At 46.4% G+C, this 19,611-nt stretch overlaps 1 protein-coding gene across 5 annotated transcripts in view; it reads right to left on the bottom strand.

The window, feature by feature from the left end:
- Positions 1-3,954: 3,954 nt before the first annotated feature.
- The window catches only part of LOC126530527 (gamma-butyrobetaine dioxygenase-like), an 82,747-nt gene continuing 67,090 nt past the window's right edge, over positions 3,955-19,611 (bottom strand). For 4 of the 5 annotated variants that reach the window (XM_050177796.3, XM_055070631.1, XM_055070633.1 and 1 more), the window contains 5 exons: positions 10,801-10,986; positions 9,956-10,125; positions 9,586-9,722; positions 5,781-5,912; positions 3,955-4,636 (listed from right to left, as the gene is read on the bottom strand). In XM_050177796.3, coding sequence (XP_050033753.1) covers positions 4,561-4,636; positions 5,781-5,912; positions 9,586-9,722; positions 9,956-10,125; positions 10,801-10,986 — 701 coding nt within the window. In that variant the 3' untranslated portion in view covers positions 3,955-4,560. The remainder of the gene's footprint in view (positions 4,637-5,780; positions 5,913-9,585; positions 9,723-9,955; positions 10,126-10,800; positions 10,987-19,611) is intronic. The other variant, XM_055070634.2, reaches the window with a different exon arrangement.

Raw genomic sequence — 19,611 nt, 5'->3', positions numbered from 1 at the left:
GCGCGGCTTTGTCTTTCACAACCTTTCTGGACGATTCATCACGGAATACTGACTATTTAAAAAGTTGACTCTTCAGTGGTAACGCTAGTTCCTAAAAAAAAGTTTTTCTATAATTTTTTTTTTCTGGGCGGCTTGGAGCAGTGTAGCGTGCCTCGGAGGAGCTGGCCTCCTCCGAGGCACGCATTGGCATTGCTCCGAGCTGGCCTCCTCCGAGGCCAGCTCGGAGCAATGTATTGTAATCATGGTTACTCAGTTTGCGACCATTGGAGCCGTTTGGTGTATCCAGGCCAATTTTCTCAAGGCGGCCCCACAGCTGCTACTTAGCCGTTGAACGATGTCTCTGGACGCAGCTAGCTTCCATAAAGCCTACAATGCATGCGTACTTTAAACTGGAAGCACTGAAGGTTTACTGAGGTTATTAATTGCAATAGCTGCTGCCGTGGAGATTGTGCTGGTTGACTGGTATTGCCCCAAAATCTTTATTGTGAGCCTTGCTGAAAAAAAAGACTGCTTAAGGTTGTAGAGCAGCATGACTCAGTCTCACAAAGTCATAACCGTCTTGTTCTTCTACCGAGGCAAAAATCGTTAACAGCCGATCAATGTCCGCTCAATGACCAAGGTATCTAACAGTGATCTTCTTTTCTATCTGTTTTGCTTCAGCCGATTGCATTCTGTGCACACAAATTTCCTAATCTTATCATTCCTTTCCAATACGTTAACTAAATATATGCAAGAATCGCCGCAGTAATTTTGGCGATACATGTCAAGGACTAGAGACACAATCGAAGCCGTTCTTGTAGATGGTAGGTCGTGTTGTGAACTCTCCCTCCTTGCTGAAGCATTTAACAAGTACTTCTGCTCTGTATTCACTTCAAAGGATGATAGTAATGTCGTAAAACACTCGGACATGAATCTTTCCAGCAACGATATTGTTATCACCAAAGAAGGTATAATTGCTGCCTTGCTAAGACTAGACGACAAAAAGTCACCGGGCCCGGATAAGATTCCAAACGCTTTTCTTAAACGTTATTCTGAGTGGGTGGCATGCTTTCTCGAAAAGCTTTTTTCGTTATCGCTTCATAGCGGTATTATACCTACTGACTGGCTGATGGCAAGGGTAAAAGCAAGTTTCAAATCTGGAAGCAAGCTTGCCATTGGGAATTATCGCCCGATTTCTATTACGTGCACAATATGCAAGGTCCTGGAACACATAATTGCTAAGGAGTTAGTTCAGTACATAGAAAATAATAATCTTTTCTACAGTAAGCAGCATGGCTTTCGAAGAAGTCTATCAACTGTGACCCAACTGTATGAAACTATCCACAGCTTTGCTGAGGCAGTCAACTCGTAAGCGCAAGTTGGCGTAATTTCAATTGATATGTCAAAGGCATTCGATAAGGTCTGTCACAGCAAGCTGATCAGCAAGCTTTATGACTTTGGGGCCAACGAACAAATTATTAATTGGATTCAGGCGTACTTGACAAATAGGCTGCAATTTGTTGAAATTAATGGCCAACACTCCCAAAGTTTACCCGTTTCTCCTGGTGTACCGCAAGGGTCTGTGTTGGGGCCGATATTATTCTTGATTTACATCGATGATATAGCCGAGCATATAGATACTAGTGTTGAGGTTCGCTTATTTGCGGACGATTGTATATTGTACTGCCCAGTGAAATCAATAGATGATCAAAAATTACTGAATAAGTGCTTGGAAGGAATCCACAATTGGTGCTTCAAATGGAATATGGAAACTAATTTTGAAAAGACCGCGTGTATGGCTGTCTCGAACAAGAAAATACCACTGTGTTTTAATTACTTTGTAGGCAACAAACAAATAGCCCGCACGACAAAACTAAAGTATCCTAATGTCACCATCTCAAATAACCTCAATTGGAAGAATCATGTAAACAACATATGTGGATCTGCTCAGCGAAAACTTGGACTTTTGAAAAGAAAATTGGCGCATGCAACGCCTGCAGTTAAACTTAAGGCCTATACAGCTGTTGTACGCCCTTCTTTGGAATACGCTAGTGTTATATGGGATCCTTACCAGCAATATCAGATTAACCAACTTGAACGCATTCAGAGACTTGCAGTACGGTTTATATCTTCAGCATATCGCAAAACGCAGTCCGTAACCACTTTGCTCGCTAGGGCAAATTTGTCGACACTGGCAACACGCAGAAAAATCGCACGACTGAAGTTTTTGTACCAGCTCTCTACTAATAAATTTAACTTAGACCAGTCGCGCTATTTGTTACGTCCTGGCAGAGTCTCTCCCCGTGTGAATCACCCTTATGTATTTATGCCTTACAATGCCAGAATTGATGTTTTTAAATATTCTCCCCTTGTTAAGACAATTGAAGACCGGAATGGCCTTGATGTACAGATTTTTGATGACACAATGACTGTACAGTCATTTGAACGGAAGCTGGAAATGTACCTCTCGTGATGTATTTATTTTGTATCATTGCTTGATGTGTTGCCAAAATGTGTCAATCCTCCCACCCTGTACCAGCCCGAAAAGGGCTAACAGTATTCGAAATAAGTAAATAAAATAAATATAAGCCAATTATAGACTGCGTTTTCTTCTCCTTTGAATTCCTTGTCACTTATTGGTAATAGACCATCAGTTGTGTGCTCTGTGCATCACATGTACCGACCGATTAACTGCTCTACCTCCTGGCAAATCAATTCTGCGGAGCGGATTTCACTGTGTCAATTTGCTTCAAATGCTCGATTAATTCGGCCTTGCTCTGCAACCTGCTGGTCTCCTGGTCAGCGCAGACGGTAACACTGCTCCAGAAAAGCACTTATTTCCTTCTTGATCCCCAGACCAGAACGAATTTCTGCTTGCTTTCTGAAAAAGTTGTCTTGGTTTCTTTTGTGGCTTCGCGCTATACAAACACATAATGTAATACCATTTCCCTTGTTATCTTTTATTGTCATCCACGTTGGACAGTACGTACAGGCTAATGTGGAGTAAAATTTCGATTGTCGTTTTTTGCACAATGGTTTGTTGTGCGATTGTTGCCATTTAGTTTATTCGTCCAATGTTTTGGCCATGATTATAGGTAGAATCACTGGTTGTGTACTTGTCTATGCATACATGTCGGGAAGCTACTGTCCAAGAAATAAAAATGTCTACTATATTCGTTCTGTGAGCCCTTTCTAGCCTTCTGGTAATTTCGTTCTGATGTTCCAGGTGGCCTGCGACCACGTTGCCTAGATACTTTCATTCCTTGTTTGAAGAGCTCGCTATACCAATCAATAAATCTAATCCCAGGCCATTTTTTCCCAGCATTAGTTAATCTTTTTGCATATTTATATTAGTATTTATTTATTTATTGGTACCTCAAATACCCCATTTAGGGTTTTACATGAGAGCTGGGCATATTTACATCATATTTTCAATGCTGTCATAGTATTTGCTATCACACTTCCCAAAATTCAGGTCTTTAATAATTCTGTACCATCAAGCCGAAATTTATCTAAGCCACAGGTTGTTAATATATTCCGCGTGAATCCACGTGTGATAATTCGTTTTCTATCAAGTTTATCGAATGCTTCCTGCAAACGTATAGTTTGCTTGAGCCATCCAGCTAATTATCAAGCAACGAACAAGACTGGCCTAGACCCGCCGTGGTTGCTTAGTGGCTATGATGTTGGGCTGCTAAGCACGAGGCCGCGGGATCGAATCCCGGCCACGGCGGCCGAATTTTGACGGGGGGGGGGGGGGGGGGGGGCGAAATGCGAAAAAACCGTGTACTTAGATTTAAGTACACGTTAAAGAAGCCCAGGTGGTCGAAATTTGCGGAGTCTTCCACTACGGTGTGCCTCATAATCAGAAAGTGGTTTTGGCACGTAAAACCCCATTATTTGAAAACTGACCTCTACGGGAGCGAAGGTTTCCGTCGTCGGCATTAAGGGAATAATTGGTAACTTGTACAGACATCCAACTGTAACACTGAGTTAGTATATTTACAAGATTTCGATAATGCGTTACAACACAAATGCAAGCTCGTTAGGGCGAACAAAAGAATATGTGTTCATTTGATTCCATAGGGTGAACACAAAAAATAAAACAGCCCATTCATGTAAACACGCAAGAGAGGTAAAAAGCGGGAATAACTCTCATATAACTCTGATGAACGTTTTATCAGAACGCGCAAAATATGAAGACACACATACCGCCATTGAAGCAACACATCAGCGACCCGTGATTGCACACACGACAGGACTAGAAAGTTGGCACACGTTCGATATGATATAAGCTCCGAAAGTGTACACTAATCTTGCAAAGACAACAAATTTTCTTCGCTACCTTGAACTAGCAAAATCCTTATTAAGCTGCCTTTAACCTGAAAGATCTGGGTCAAAGATTTGGCACAAACACCTGCTAATCTTCGGTAACAAGCAGAAAAGTTAGCTCGATCGTTTGCTTGAAATCTTGAAAGTACATTTGACGTAATTTTCGTTGTTGAGGATGAAGGCATCCGTGAGCACTGTAAGGACACCGCTCTATGAGGACATGGATATTGAGTCCCTGCACAGTCTAGATCACGGTTTCGTAGAATGCATGGCCCGGTACTTAGTGAAGACTTCGTCGATGTCGGCGTAGCAGCCTTCGAGGTGCCTGCAAACAGAGCAGTAAACGAGCAAGATAATGAATGATTCTGCATACGAATCTAGCAGCACACGATTTACATGTTCTGCAAAGTGACCGATGTTGGCGCTACCTGAAAGGCTTAGACGAACTCACAAATATAAGTTATCGTGATCGCTGAGGTTTAGCTTAGGTTTTCGCTATGGCTTCAGACTTTATAAGCAGTCATCGAGAACACTAGAGCCACCTTTTCAAGTTCTGAGACCAGCTCAGCCCTACGGTAATCATCGACGGCACGTATAGAAGGCTGTAATTATGCAATATTGCGCTATATTTATGCGACATTCTGTGCTATCGTAGAATTCAGTTTTCGAATTCCCGCCACAAAGCTTGTTCCAGACAGCTAGACAAAATACATGCGTGCAGTTTGTGTTTCAGCGCGGGTTATAAGCTCAGCCGTCGAATCATTGTCCACTAATTGAATAATGATAACGTTCATTGGCAAAGCCAGTAAGTTACCATCTTAAAACAGTCTTCAAAAAAGGCTTAAATTAATTCTGTGGGTTCTGCACTACTTAAGGGCATTGGTTCGTTTTGCCTTCCCCGCCCTCATATGATCAGAGCGCTTCCGCAAAATTCATCCGGTGGACTAGCCGAGCTTGCGTAGCACACTGCTGCCGGAGAAACATCATGCATTAGATATATTGAATTAAAGTGAGAAAGGAGCGAAACTGCGTCAAATGGATTGGTGGCAATCGCCTTCCGATAAAATTCCGAGAAAGGCAAGAAGGCAAGAAGAAATATAAGAAAGTTCGCACTCTTGTTCGCACACTGGTAGGACGTTGTTTATTGGTAGGACGTTGTTGACCCTGTTTATTGCCTTCGTCTCCCCGCACCCAGCGCCCTGTACTAATGAGCAGCGTCCGCTGATACACTTAACGCTGGAAAGGGTGCAACGTCAATTGTGTATCGCATACTTGAAGATTACATAATTGCAATAACTGGCATTCAAACAATCACCCAAGCAGACTCGATCGATTACTTCCACAACCTGTGTAGACACAGACAAACGTCACCTTGTGCATCGACGGGAAAGGAAGCGCATCATGGGGTGTGCAGTGAAATGTATTCAAAATATTTGCGATTTGCAGCTACAAGATGTAAGTTCACGTACCTGGTGACCTTGGTGGGGTCGAAGCTTGTCCTGCCATGGAGAACGCGGCGGTTGTTGAAGGCGACGAGGTCACCCGGGGCCATGTTGAAGCTCAGCTCGGAGTTTGCGTCGCGCATCTTCATGGCAAACTCCCTGCGCAAGACGTGCCAGTGAGCCGGGGACATGTAGCCAACGGTTAGTAACTCACTGTCACGTGTGTCACTCATTGCCACGTCGATGTGCGCGCGTGCAGAGACGCGCAGCTCGTTTTCTCACGTGCGACTACAATTCTCAAAGAAGCTTGTCCGACATCGCGAAAACGTTGGGGTCGGCATTTCTATCTGAGCGAAGTAAGTTCCTTGGACTCTCGTTATGCTTACAACATTATGAACACCAACATTGGTATTGATAAAGATAAGTACTTAATGAAACCCAGCTATGTCTCTTCATGCGTGGACCATAGATTGAAAATACGCAAATGTAAGTGCAGCATAGTTTAATTCAAGTATGTATTCCCCCCCTCCCCTCCCCCCGTACTGTACTTGATTGGAACCTCTTACTTCAAGAAACTGTTACTGCTCCTCCTTCTTGCGAGCACATATTTGGTGTTCCTATAACTGTTGAACGGACATTTGTGTTTTATTGCTATTTGTTTTTATTGCTGTAGTATATGCCAATCACCTATAGTGTATTTTGTATCGCATGCGTGTTTGATTTAGTTGCTTCTGTTTCCTCTCTACAATAATGTCAATGAGAATACTCTAGGTGTTTGTGTAATTAAACAAAATAAATACACGCGGACTTTTCTTGGCTTGCGAAGGCTACGGAACCGAAGAGGAATATTGTATACCGCTGCAGGATGTACTCACACAGCTTGACGTAGAACACGGTTTATTTTCTACAATAGTTAATTCGACCATACGCCTAACTCGGCAGCTCTCCTTGAAGACTGACGACCAACTTCTGCAGAAAATAACTGCAGCAGGCGAATCAAATTGTGTGCACGTTTACCCAGAAACCAGGCGAACCAATCCTGAACTCTCGCAACCCTCGCCTTCACAAATGCAAAGCCGCCGCAACAGAAAGCGGTGCTAAACTCGCCCATACTACCCTGCGTAGGATAAGACGTGCCGAAGCTCCGCTGCTGTAGCTTTAGTTTAATAAACAACAGAACATTTTCTCGAGCATAGAGACTCAGTAAGGAACCGCTACTAAGGGAAATATCAGTTAGTGTAAGTAGGTCGGAACGCTTGTTTGTATAAACAAGGGTTGATTTCGTTGAAACTAGTTGCGTGTACTAAGCTCACGTACCTCTCGCAATTTTTTTTTACAGGATCACCGAATTACACGTTACTATACGAAACACGATATACACCGTCGCAGCACGCCATCATGCGATGACGCATGATGACCCAAGATTACCCAGTACTGAACAAAAAATTCAAAAGAAGCTATCTCGCAACATCGTACCACATCAAGTACACAAATTTAAACAATCAGTACTTAAGTGTTTGCACGAACAGATAATGTTGTGTATCGCATTTGTCTAACCCGTAAGAATACGGTACAAAACTGTTAATTGAGCGTTGTCAAAGGGGTCGTACGTATTAAGGACAACGCGTCAAGATTGCTGTCATAAGGAATAACAGACATCAGTATAGAACGGGTCGTTCCATTCACAACATCCAAACATCCACAACGATTATAAATTTCTTGCGCTACTGACAGTTTAACATAAAATTAGTAAGATATAGAAGGTGTTGGCAAATGAAACAGCGACTATCTAATAGCTCTTCTAAAAGTGCACCTCTGTGATCTTCAACGGCGCAGCAACAAACAGCGCTGGTTTCAGCTAGGGCCAAGAACCTTTAAGGAACCTCTGACTTAATCATTCGAAATGCATCAATCGTGGAGCTACTCCCTGATGTGCACGAGGGGTGGGCTCTAAATGAAGCAGCTCGAATGGCACTATGTACGACGAGAAAAAGAAAGCCACTCCATCTCCGTGAGTGAAACATTATGCATGCGTGAGGGAGATAAGTCCAGACGTGCATGTGGGAAGGCGCACGACTACGAATTCAGAGCTAAGTTTGGGCATTATTCGGGGACGTTCTTCGAGGTCTGAGTCTGGTCACGCGCTAACGTTGAAGGGACCCATAACTCACTACGATGATGAGGGTGGCTACATGGATTTGTCGGGATGGTATCTCAAACTTTGTTATAACGCAGACAGAGCGACAGAGACACAGAAAGGCATATGAGGCAACACACTGTATGTTGTTTAATGTGCCTTCTGTGTCCCTGTCGTCCTGCCTACGATACAACAAAGCAGCAGATCACCACGGAGCTTCGCATGTGAATCGTACATAGAGAGAGCCCTACATAGCCGAATCTACTTTTCTCCTCAACCACTTCAACAAAGAGATCTCAAGCTGTTGTTCAGATATGTTCTGATAAGCCAACTGCAAAATCGTGCTTTAATGAGTAAAGGCAATTGAAAAAAGTTCACAGTCACTTTGGCATATATACACTAAAAAGGATGAAGGCGAAAGCCTGCCCGCTCATGAGACATTCATTACATTTATTGACATTTTTATTCTTATCCCTGCTACTACCTATTAGTTGTTTTCTCCCACCAAGAGTCGTGGGTTTAAGTGACATAATTAATTATATCGCAATTAAACGTGACTTAATTAACTCCGCCTTAATTAACGCCAAAACTAGTGGGCTCGACTCTCGTCATTCACTATGTCAATTGGAATCCAACTTGGTGATATGGCCGGTTCGCCCAAATCTCCAAGTGAGTTCGACTCCCACCAAAGGCCGTAGGTTCGGGTGCCTCAACTCCGTCTTAAGTAACTGTGCCTCCGCAGGTCGTTCTGACGTTTTTTCTTCTACTCGGCTTCACGCTTTCTTATAAAGAAAGTGGTGGCCTAATTCGCTCTAGCACCAAAGGCCGTGGGTCTTAATTCGCCCTAATTAACACCACAGGTAGTGGGTTCGACTCCTACCAAAGGTCGAGGGCTCGACTCCCTATGAATTTTGGTGCCATAACGCCGGACATCAAGTTTACGAAAATTTTGATGTTCACGCTGAAAACATCAATGTGCACTGGTATCTACGAGTGCCAGAAAAGCGCAGCTCTGGCAGGTGGTCACCGAGACGATCGTGTTATTGTCGTGAAATCAACATCACCAGGCGGCCGGCGCCTTGCCTGAAAGTTCGCTCCTCCATAAGCATTCCTGCACATGCCGCAGTTTTGTGAAGGTAGGTCCTTTCGTGGCTGTTCTAGGGTCGTGTTTCGTAGTTTCAAGAACAGTCATTTCAAGTAAAGCGTTCTGCGAAGAGACGCTTCGAGATTTCGAGCCTACCGGTGTTCATTTGCGCTATTTTGTTTTGACACAATCATGCAGGATGACCATTCAACAAGGCTGATTCTTGTGCTAGTTGGTACGGTTTACTCATAATGGCAAAGCCTTTAGCGCAATTCAAATAGACAGGGACGTGACAGAGACCTGTAGCGCTGTCCTGTGTCTCTGTCACGTCCCTGTCTTTTTAAATTGCGCTAAAGGCTTTGCCATTATGAGGATGGCCATTGTTCTATATCTTGTGTTCATTTCATTGTTTATACTCATTTTATCTGTCGTATTTGTTTGCCTTGCTTGTTCGGACTTTCTGAAGTCTGCAGCATGTAGAAAACATTATTAGCAAACAGTGAGGTCAATGGAGCGCAAGCAAGCCTCCGTCAACTGTCGTCGACGTTGTTTCCGTGTCTCCTGCTGCTGTAGCGACAATTGCCAGCCGCGTCTTGGGGGAGCCCACTCACTTGAGTGCGTGGTAGAAGGGTGCCACGAGGTGCGGGGCCACCTGCACCGGTGCAAGCGTCCGGTTGTTGTAATGGATCTCACACACGTTGCCGTCCTTGTTCACGCAGATGACAGGCCTCGTCTGGCTGTACCGCATCTGCGCACGCCACCGATCGAGCACTGAACGACTCTGGGGCGCCTCGAGGGCTCGGTGGGCACGAAATAAAATGAGCGCCCCGTTCGCGGTGTGCACTTAAGACGAGAGCTCGCCTCTTTAACAAACTTGTGAACCACTTCTAGGCCCAAGAGGTGCCACTCCGGGTAGACGTGGCCGCAATTAATTTCTCCAGGTAGTGTCACTGTTTGGACGCCGCCGCCAGGGTCACTCACCTTGTGCGAGAATATGCTAAACTGCACGGGCGTCGAGGAGAGTATGTGGAAGGCGGCCGGGCTGTGCTCGCGCATCCAGTTGGCCACCATGAAGCCGTCCACGAAGAAGGACTTGCCACCCACGTCCTCCTTGCTGTCCATGGCCTTAAGGCAGTGCAGCATCTGAAGGCCTGTGGCCAAGTACGAGAGACCGTGGGATTAAATATGTACAAAAAGCTTACAAAACGGGAACAATGAACACCAATAGAGCAGGAAAAAAATTTGCCCTATTATTTATTCCCAGTATCAATTTTTCTTGGCATGTGCAAGCAAGCAAGCAAGCGCGTTTGTGTGTGTGCGTGTGTGCGTGAAGCGTTGTCGCAACTAGGCATCCACTGCCATTCAAGAAAAACTAAGGCGCTCTCTTTCTCGGCTAGACATTCAATTGAGTTCCTAAATATGGGCGGAGCAGTGACAAGCAGAACTAGGGCACTTCTTTTTGGAACTCTTCGTGTTTTTAAAGGATTAACCAAGAACTAGAAGCAAGCTTAAGCTTTGATACTGTGAAATTGCGTTACATTGTTCTCACTTCCAATCCACACTCGATACACCTAGTTTCTTTGTTCTAATTGCATTTCGCAGTACGGAACGAGAAATGTTCACCAAGCCTCCGTCAATCCACAACTCGTAAGTCGATCCGAAGCGCGAGAATCTTGCTCCATGGTCTGAAATGTGGCCCCAAAAATACGGGACGCCCACACGGAGACGAAGAGCGCTACTTGGAAAGCAGTCAAAATTAGGGACGCAGCGCACACAAAGAGCGTTCGCGTGTTGACGGCCTTTGGATTGGCGAGAGACGCACGTACCGGGCGAGTTCTCGCGGTAGTTCATGTCGGTGTGGTGCTCCAGGTACATGCCGGTGTAGGCCAGGTGGCCGGGGTCGCTCTGGACGGGCTCGCAGATCACGTCAAAGGTGTCGCCCCAGATGGTCGACTTGACGTACGCCACACGCCGCACGGCGGTCAGGATCTCGCCCTTGACACAAGGCACGCCTGGCAACGCAAAAATAGAAGCGGAAAGTGTGACTCGTCGATCGAGTTGAAGACCCGAAGCAAAAGGGGCTGAGATACGCCGAAAACAGGTTTGAGAATTAGTTTCTACCGCTCACGGTTACCAGCGGGCACCCAGTGCTTTCACACGAGCACATTCGCATTCTGTATACAGGCATGCGGCGGCTTCGGAAACGAATCGAACTTCTGGCCTGGTTGTCTAGCAGAAAGCCATAGTCACTTAAGCACACTGGCGGGTAGGAACAAAGTATCCGCTTCTAAAATCGTTCTTATAAGTCTTTTTTTGTGTGTGCTAATTTTCGGCAAGTTTCATTCATGCCATTCTACCCACATACGCTCTCTTTTCGCGTTCCTTAATTAAAGACAGCTTGCAAGAAAGATAATATTTTTCTAAACCATCGATGAAGTTCCAAGGAACATAGATGTGTTGCAGCAAGCTAGGACAGCAATGTAGTTTTTGGTGACGTTACTGTGCCTTTGTCAACGATGACCCATTTCCCTCGACGAGGCACCTTGTCGTTCAAGTTCTTCCCATTTCCGTTTAACCGAGATGAAAACTTTGCAACTCTACGCGTGCGGTTAGAGAGGTTCAACGAAAACTTCGAAATAACTTATGGTGCAGCATCTACTGAAAGCACAACTGTTTCTTAGTTCTATTCTATTGTACGTAAGGCCTCGCGTTCTATTAAACAAGGTCAATATCTCCCAGAGGACGAAAGACCCGACACGGTGAAGTCATGACTTGGAGCGCGCGACATGTGTGCCCTTAAAACGATGCTTTCGGAAAAGGCGTTCGTGCAATGCGCGTCTCCTTCGCCACCCTTTCCCTTTTCCGCAAAGGAATGAAAAATGCGCGATGATATCGTGATATCTGCAGCGTCACATGTCCGTCCCACTGTCGCCGTCTCAGCGCAAAATTTAGTTAGGTTTCTGTAATGTGTAATGTTATTCCCTTTAACGCAAAGATATCCAAAAGAGCAAGTTACCACAGTGGCCTAATTATTTACTTCTCTTTACCATCCCTCAACTACATCAACGACAATAACAATTAAAAATGCGAGATCAGCTTAGGGATAGTGCTCCAGATTAGAACTCTGCACATCTACAGCTGAAACTCTATTACTAACAATCGAGGTAGGTATATCTTGTTAAAAATATTGTTACGAAGGATGTTTATTTACAGGGTGAAACGAGGTCCGAGAGGGAAGCTACAGGCCAGGCCCAGCCGGGGCAGAGTACCCCTAAATCACACGCGCACACTCTACTTCTTCTTTCTCTGCCTCAGTCGCACAGTGCTGCGACATTTTCCCCGGGGGCAGACGAAGCTCGCTGAGCGAGTTAAATGGACCTGTGATGGCACTGCTCTAGTCTGGCCACGTGAACAACTTGCGTCGCACGTGAATGCCGATTACTTGCCGTCACTTTGGCGACGACATAGTTCATATCACTCAAGCGGCTGAGTATAACGAATGGTCCGGTGTAAGTGGCGAGAAACTTGCGGTACAATCCCTTTTTGCGAATAGGTGTCCACAACCAAACATAATCACCGGGAGTAAAGCTGACGGGGATATGCCGCGCATCATAGCGAATCTTGCTGTTGCCTTGTGAGGACAATGTCCTAAGATGCGCCAGTAGACGTGCTTCCTCAGCACGACACAGAGTTTGGACGATAGAAGGATCTTCTTGGCACGATAAAGGTAGAATAGTGTCCAGAAAGCTCTGGGGAGCGCGTGCGTACAGCAAAAAGAACGGCGCATATCCAGTAACTTCGCGCTTGGCACTATTGTACGCGTACGTTACAAAAAGTAAGACGGCGTCCCAATTCTTGTGGTCAGCAGCGACATACATTGATAACATGTTGGTAAGGGTTCGATTCGTCCGCTCCGTGAGGCCATTGGTTTGCGGGTGGTAAGGAGCGGAATGACGATATGCAGAACCACAAAGCCGTAAAAGTTCTTCAACGACGTCGGCGGTGAATTGCCTTCCACGGTCACTGATGACAACACGAGGAGCGCCGTGACGGAGTATGACGTGATGCAACAAAAATGAAGAGACATCTGATGCAGTGGCAGATGGAAGTGCCGCCGTTTCCGTGTAGCGAGTAAGGTATTATACACATACTATAATCCAGCGGTAGCCAGCTGACTTCTTTGGGAGCGGGCCAAGCAAGTCGATGCCGACTTTTTCAAAGGGTAACGTCGGTGGCCTAACTGGTTGTAAATAGCCTGATGGGGCCGTCGTCGTTTGCTTGTGGCAATGGCAGACAGTACAGCTGGCGACATACTGTTTCGTTGTTTTCCAGAGCTTGGGCCAGAAAAATCTCTAAGTCGGGGTAGTGTGCGTGCAAAGCCAAGGTGCCCGGGCGTGATATCGTCATGCATGGAACGAAGGACAGCAGGGCGCAGGTTTTCGGGCACAACTAGAAGCAATGGGGGACCATCAGCCGAGTAATTTTTTTTGTACAGCAAACCATTACCAAATGTAAACGGTGTTGTTCCTGCTGGCTCACATGCAGCTGCCCGTAGGGATTTCAAGGTAGGGTCGCAACGTTGCTCACTCTCGAAGGTACGCAGGTCTGGGAAGTCGGAAGAGATGGAAACTAGGTAGTCATCGAATTCATCATCCTCAACTTTAGTGTGCGCCGAAGGGAGACGGGATAGGCAATCAGCATCCGTGTGACAGCGTCCGCTCTTGTAGTTAACGGAAAAGCTGTACTCTTGAAGGCGCAAAGCCCAGCGGGCCAACCGGCCAGACGGGTCACGCAGCCCAACCAGCCAACAGAGTGAATGATGGTCAGTCACTATCGTGAATGCGCGGCCATGCAGATACGGACGGAACTTCTGAATGGCGAAGACGACTGCTAAGCACTCGAGTTCAGTAACGGTGTAGTTTGTCTCCGGTTTTGTAAGTGTCCGACTAGCGTAGGCAATGACATGCTCACGGCCACCGCAGAGCTGAACGAGCAAAGCGCCAATACCCGCACCGCTTGCGTCAGTATGCAGCTCAGTTGGCGCCTCCGGATCAAAATGCCGCAGTACCGGTCCAGAAGTCAACAAAAATTTCAGCTGTTGAAACGCCGATCGCAGCCAGCATAGTCCACAAGTATGGGGTGTCTTTGTGAAGGAGAGACGTGAGGGGAGAGGTAAGCTGTGCGAAATCCTTGATAAAGCGCCAGAAATATCAGCAAAGGTCCAAAAAGCTTCGCAAATCTTTCACCGTTTGTGGCTGTTGGAAGTCGCGAACCACTGCTATCTTTTCAGGGTCTGGTCGTATGCCGTCTTTGTCGACCACAAAGCCTAGTACGAGGGCTTGACGCTCACCGAAATGACATTTCTTCGAGTTTAAAATAAGGCCAACTTGCTGGATAAAGTCAAGAACGATCGACAGGCGCTGCTTGTGCTCGTGAAATGTCCGGCCGTAGATAATGACGTCGTCTAAATAGCACATGCCAATTTCCCATTTGAGTCCGCGGAGCACGGTATCCATAAATCGCTCGAATGTCGTTGGAGCGTTTCATAAGCCACAGGGCATAACGTTGAGCTCAAAGAGACCGTCAGGTGTCACGAAGGCTGTCTTCTCCTTGTCTGAATGGTGCATGGGAATTTGCCAATATCCTGACCGTAAATCAACAGAAGAGAAATACGACGCGGAGAGGAGGCAGTCGACGGCGTCATCTATTCGTGGTAGGGGGTACACGTCTTTCTTTGTGACGGTGTTTAGGCGGCGATAGTCCACACAGAATCTCCATGAGTTGTCTTTTTTCTTCACTAGGATCACAGAAGCAGCCCAAGGGCTACATGATTCCTGGATCACTCCTTTCTGTAACATTTCTTCGACCTGCTCGGCGATGACTTTTCTCTCTGAAGGTGAAACGCGGTAGGGCTTCTGACGAATTTGCGTTGCTTGCCCTGTACGGATGCGGTGTTGCATACGAGACGCCGGTGTATGGGACGCTCGTTGGCGCTGAGCAAAATCAAACACTGTGGCGTAGCGAGCGAGCACAGCTTCCAGCAGACACTGCTCACTAGAAGACAGCGACTTGTTAATCATGCGCTTAAAGTCAGCAGAATTATCATGGTTGGAATCGGGGTTGGATATTTTTTCGGCAGTCGACATTTCGACCGTTCCGACGCTGACAATGAATGGCTTGTTCATCAAAACTTGCCAGTTTAAGTCCTAGTGGCAATGTTATGGATTGGGTTGAAACGTTCACTGTTCACAAACGAGTACAACCATCAGTGGTTACAACGATGGAGCGAGGGACTATCACATTTTTCTTAAGCGCATTGTTATAATCGGGCTCGGCTAAACCACAACAAGAACCTGTACGAGGGCGAGAAGTATTGACAGGTACAAACATTGCAGTCTGAGGGGGCAAACACACATCTTGTGACATGGAGAGGACGTCAGCGGCATCACTGGTGCTATCTGTCATTGAAGTTCGCGCGTCGCGGCGAAGAGAAATCGCGCCACTTCCACAATCCAAAGTTGCCCCCCACTCACGCAAGAAATCAATTCCTAAAATAATATCATGCGTTGTCTGAATTTACGTGCAAGCACAGTAAATTCATTTCGAAATGTCTGGTCCCCTATCGTAACTGAAACAGAACAGACCCCAAGTGGGCGTAACATTTCCCCGCCAACTCCACGAAAGGTAGCGTTCCGATCCCAAGAAAACATAACTTTTTGTCCAAGATGATTTTTGAAGGACAGGCTCATAACAGAAACTGCCGCCCCAGTGTCAACTAAAGCAAAAGCACTCACATTGTCAACTAAAATGCACACTTTGTTTTTAAACAATTTTACACAAGTGGGTCTTGATGAAGATGAACATATTGCGGCCTCACCCCCGTCGGTCGCACCAGCTAGTTTCCCAGCGGTGGCGGTGATAATGAGCGACGACGACGTGATGGGAAGCGTCGTTGTCGTGTCGGTGGTGGTGTGAGGCTGCGATCGGAAACGGGGGAGTCACTGCGATTCGCGCGTCCCTGCTGCAGCCGCTGGAAAGAACTTGGATACGGCCAGGACTCGTCAGCGGGCACGCGGGGTGTGTAGGAGTTAAACCGTGGAGCACGCTGCTGGTGGCGGTGGCAATACCTAGCAATGTGTCCAGCCACACCGCAGCTGTAGCAAATGCGGGAGTCGCGGCTTGTCGCGGGTGACACCGGTGACATGGGTGTCATGGGTAGAAACGTACTCTCAGGCTGGTTGTAGGAAAAAAAAGCCCGCGGAACAAACCGTTGTGGTGCATCTTGTCAGCGTCCCAGACTTGTCGGTTGCGGTGGCAAGTTGCTGCTCTCCGTACGACCAGCATAGGTCCTGCGGGGTTCTCGGTAACTCTGAGGTGCCCAGGTGGACGGTGGCACACGAGAGCGATGACCAAATGCACACTGATGGCACACATGAGCGTCGTCAACAACATTAAGGCGTTCAAACTCTTCTGTAACCACTTGCCGAATCACCGAGGACATGTCGTCGTGGGTTGGGACGGACACACTTGCAACAGTAGTAATATTGTCCAAGCGTCCAAACTTTGGCCCAATCCTTCTCATTTTCAGCGCTTCAAACGCCCAGCAGTGTTTCTTCAGATCAGACGGAGTACTAAGATCTTCCTTCGTTATAAGAAAATTATAAACATCTTCAGCGATTCCTTTAAGCAGATGTCCTACTTTGTCTTCGTCTGTCATGGTAGCGCTGACGATTCCGCATAATTTCAGAACAGCCTCTATGTACGTTGTACACGTTTCGCCAGGTAATTGAGCTCGTCGGGAAAGCGTCTGCTCAAGCTTCTTTTTCTTAGAGATCGGGTCCCCGAAGCACTTGGTGAATTCTTCTACAAAATTATCCCAGCTTGTCGGAACGCTCTCGTGGTTTTCAAACCAGAGGAGCGCGGTTCCAGCGAGAAAAAGAAACCACGTTATCGAGCTGCTTCGTAGTGCTCCAGTGGTTGTGGCGACTCACTCTGTTGTAGTGTTTAAGCCAGTCGTCGACATCTTCGTTCGCCTTCCCCGAAAAGGTGGGTGGCTCTCGCAGCGGTGTCCAGTAGCCAGCCTGACCTGCGTGATTGCTGTCTGGTCCGCCGCAGGTGGGGTCGTCATTGCCTTCTCCGGAATCAGCCATGTCCGCTGCTTGTGGTCGTAAACCGGCCAAGCGTCTACTCCGTCGGACAGTTGCTAGAGCTGGGTCGTCCAGGATCGTCCAAGATTTACCCCGCACGCCCACCAAAGATGCTACGAATGATGTTTATTTACAGGGGGAAACGAGGTCCGAGAGGGAAGCTACAGGCCAGGCCCAGCCGGCGCAGAGTACCCCGAGATCACGCGCGCACGCTCTACTTCTTTCTCTGCCTCAGTCGCGCAGTGCTGCGAAAATATTAACGAGTTAAGCGCGATAACCTACACACCCAAAAGTAATAAGGAAGTTACGGTCACTAACCAAGTCGAGTGAGGAAACGGAGACGATTTGGCACCCGTACCAAAAACCAATTTACCCGCACGGGCTCCAGAATGTTTTTTTTTCCTACCTTGACTTGGACAGTGGCCGCAGTTCTTTCTACATCATTCTTCCCGAAGAGACGAATATCCGTCGAACCCATGATTACACGAAAGTAGCACGCGAATGGACTGCCGTGGCGCGAACTCGCAACTTAATTGTCCCATTCTGGGCAATGCGAAAATAAAGCATCAGTAGAGGTACTTTGTGATACCTAAAAGAACTATATATAGGTACACCTTAAACATTCTTCTCTCACACTGTAACGATGTAGGCCTCTCAAGAAAAGACCTGTCTGCATATTAATCGTTCTTGTTCTCCGAGTTGTTTTTGTGAGTGGGTATTCGTCACGTCTGATGTTCGAGAAATTTTTTGGTAGACCGCCGGGCTAATGGCGTCTTCTTCGGACGCCACGGATAAGGCAACGGTTTCGAGCCTATGTTAATTCTTTTTTCATGTGTGCGCAAGAAGTCTAAAAATTGCCGGGTCGTAGTCTATTGCAGAGTAATGTGTTTGTTGCAACAGGGTGAAGGTGTTCACGATGCGATAAATCGAGTGTACGGCAACCGGCCAACATCGAAAATCCTCACATCTGTTTTATTGCGATAGCAATTATATGGGCACTCCAAGCCAATTTTTGTCGTTGCCGTCGGCACAGCATATGCTTAGGTACATGTATGATATATGCCACGCCCTGCTACATTACATGCGGTATGTGCGTGTTATATTTCCCCACCATGCTATCATAAAAGTTTCTAATACCAAGTCTTACGTTCTTTTCAACATTACTCCTTACAATTTTGAGAATGGCAGCCCAGCAAACAAATGTCATGGAACAAAACACCGCCAGCGCATACCTTTCATCTTAAGTCTTCTCAGATTTTATTATTGAAAGTGCGCAACAGTAACTGAGCTTAAACCTTAAAATGATGCAATTTCATTGGCCCGGCTGTTTACTGCCTCCGAGATCGGCCCAGAAAAGAGGTTTGTAACGAGCCCGATACGGAACAGTGGTGGTAAATTCGCAAAGAAAGACGTTGGTTTTTATTAATAAACATAAATGAGTTTGTCCGATGGCATAATTCAAACAGTGGGCCTCTAGCACGTCAGCTCGTTTTTGCTGAGTCAGCTTACGTTTACTTCAATTCACACTGCCACTAAAGTGAGAAATCTTACACTTCGTGCAATATCCTAACACGTTGCTATCTCGTTTGCTGCTTCGCCAGTATGGCGAAACTGTGATATTCCTTTTTTTCCTCCCCGTAATGAACGCTTTAACGGCTACAGCCCTTCGGTTGCTTCGCTCGCAACAGCGCTTGTAATAAAAATGAACTTGTCTTTGCCAGTCATTGCCACAACCTATGATGGCGTGGTGAGCGGTAGCGGCAATTTCAACATGGCGTCTGCCTTCTCCTTTTGCATCGTGGCGCTAGAGTACTCGGCCTCAAGGATAATCATTTGGCAAGGATAATCACAGCAAGGATAACTTGGCGTTGAGATGAAGCGTCACCTCCTCTGCATGGACTCCCGCTCACTGTGTCCTTTCTAAGGTCGCTTCTTTGCCTGCCTGGCTAGATATACATTTCAAGAGACAATAAGCGGAAAAAACAAGGCTGGGCTGTATTGGTAAATTACCCTAATACCACACCAAAAATGCTACTCTTACTGTGACAAGAGGCTTAGTAAGCAAAAAAAGACGCAAGAAAAACGAAAGGCGAGCGGCAACGCAGGCTTGAACTTCGCGCACCAGCTTGATTTGGCGTAATAAATTTTCACGGCGTTTCGTCGGGCCTATTAGCTATCGATATGCAAATTGACTGCATTGTATGCCAAAGGAGCTAGATACTCAACTTGACAAGTTTTGTAAAACCTTTACAGAGCCGCACCGGCCGGAATACGAGAAGGTACCTTGAAATCAATGACGTGGCACTTACGTAACAGCGCTAGGCTTCAGGCTCGAGATAAAAAAAAAAAAAGGCGTTCTTTTATTTTATTTTCATGCGCAGTAATCAACTTCTTACCCTGAAAGTAACAAAAATTAAGTTTTGAAAGTATACTTGGTCAGTCTAAACTGTTCAGTGCTTCTATTTAGTGTCCCTCTAAAGTCACTAATTT

Source organism: Dermacentor andersoni, chromosome 4 (genome assembly GCF_023375885.2).
Source record: "Dermacentor andersoni chromosome 4, qqDerAnde1_hic_scaffold, whole genome shotgun sequence".
NCBI lineage: Eukaryota > Metazoa > Arthropoda > Arachnida > Ixodida > Ixodidae > Dermacentor > Dermacentor andersoni.
This window is presented reverse-complemented; position numbering and strand designations above follow the sequence as displayed.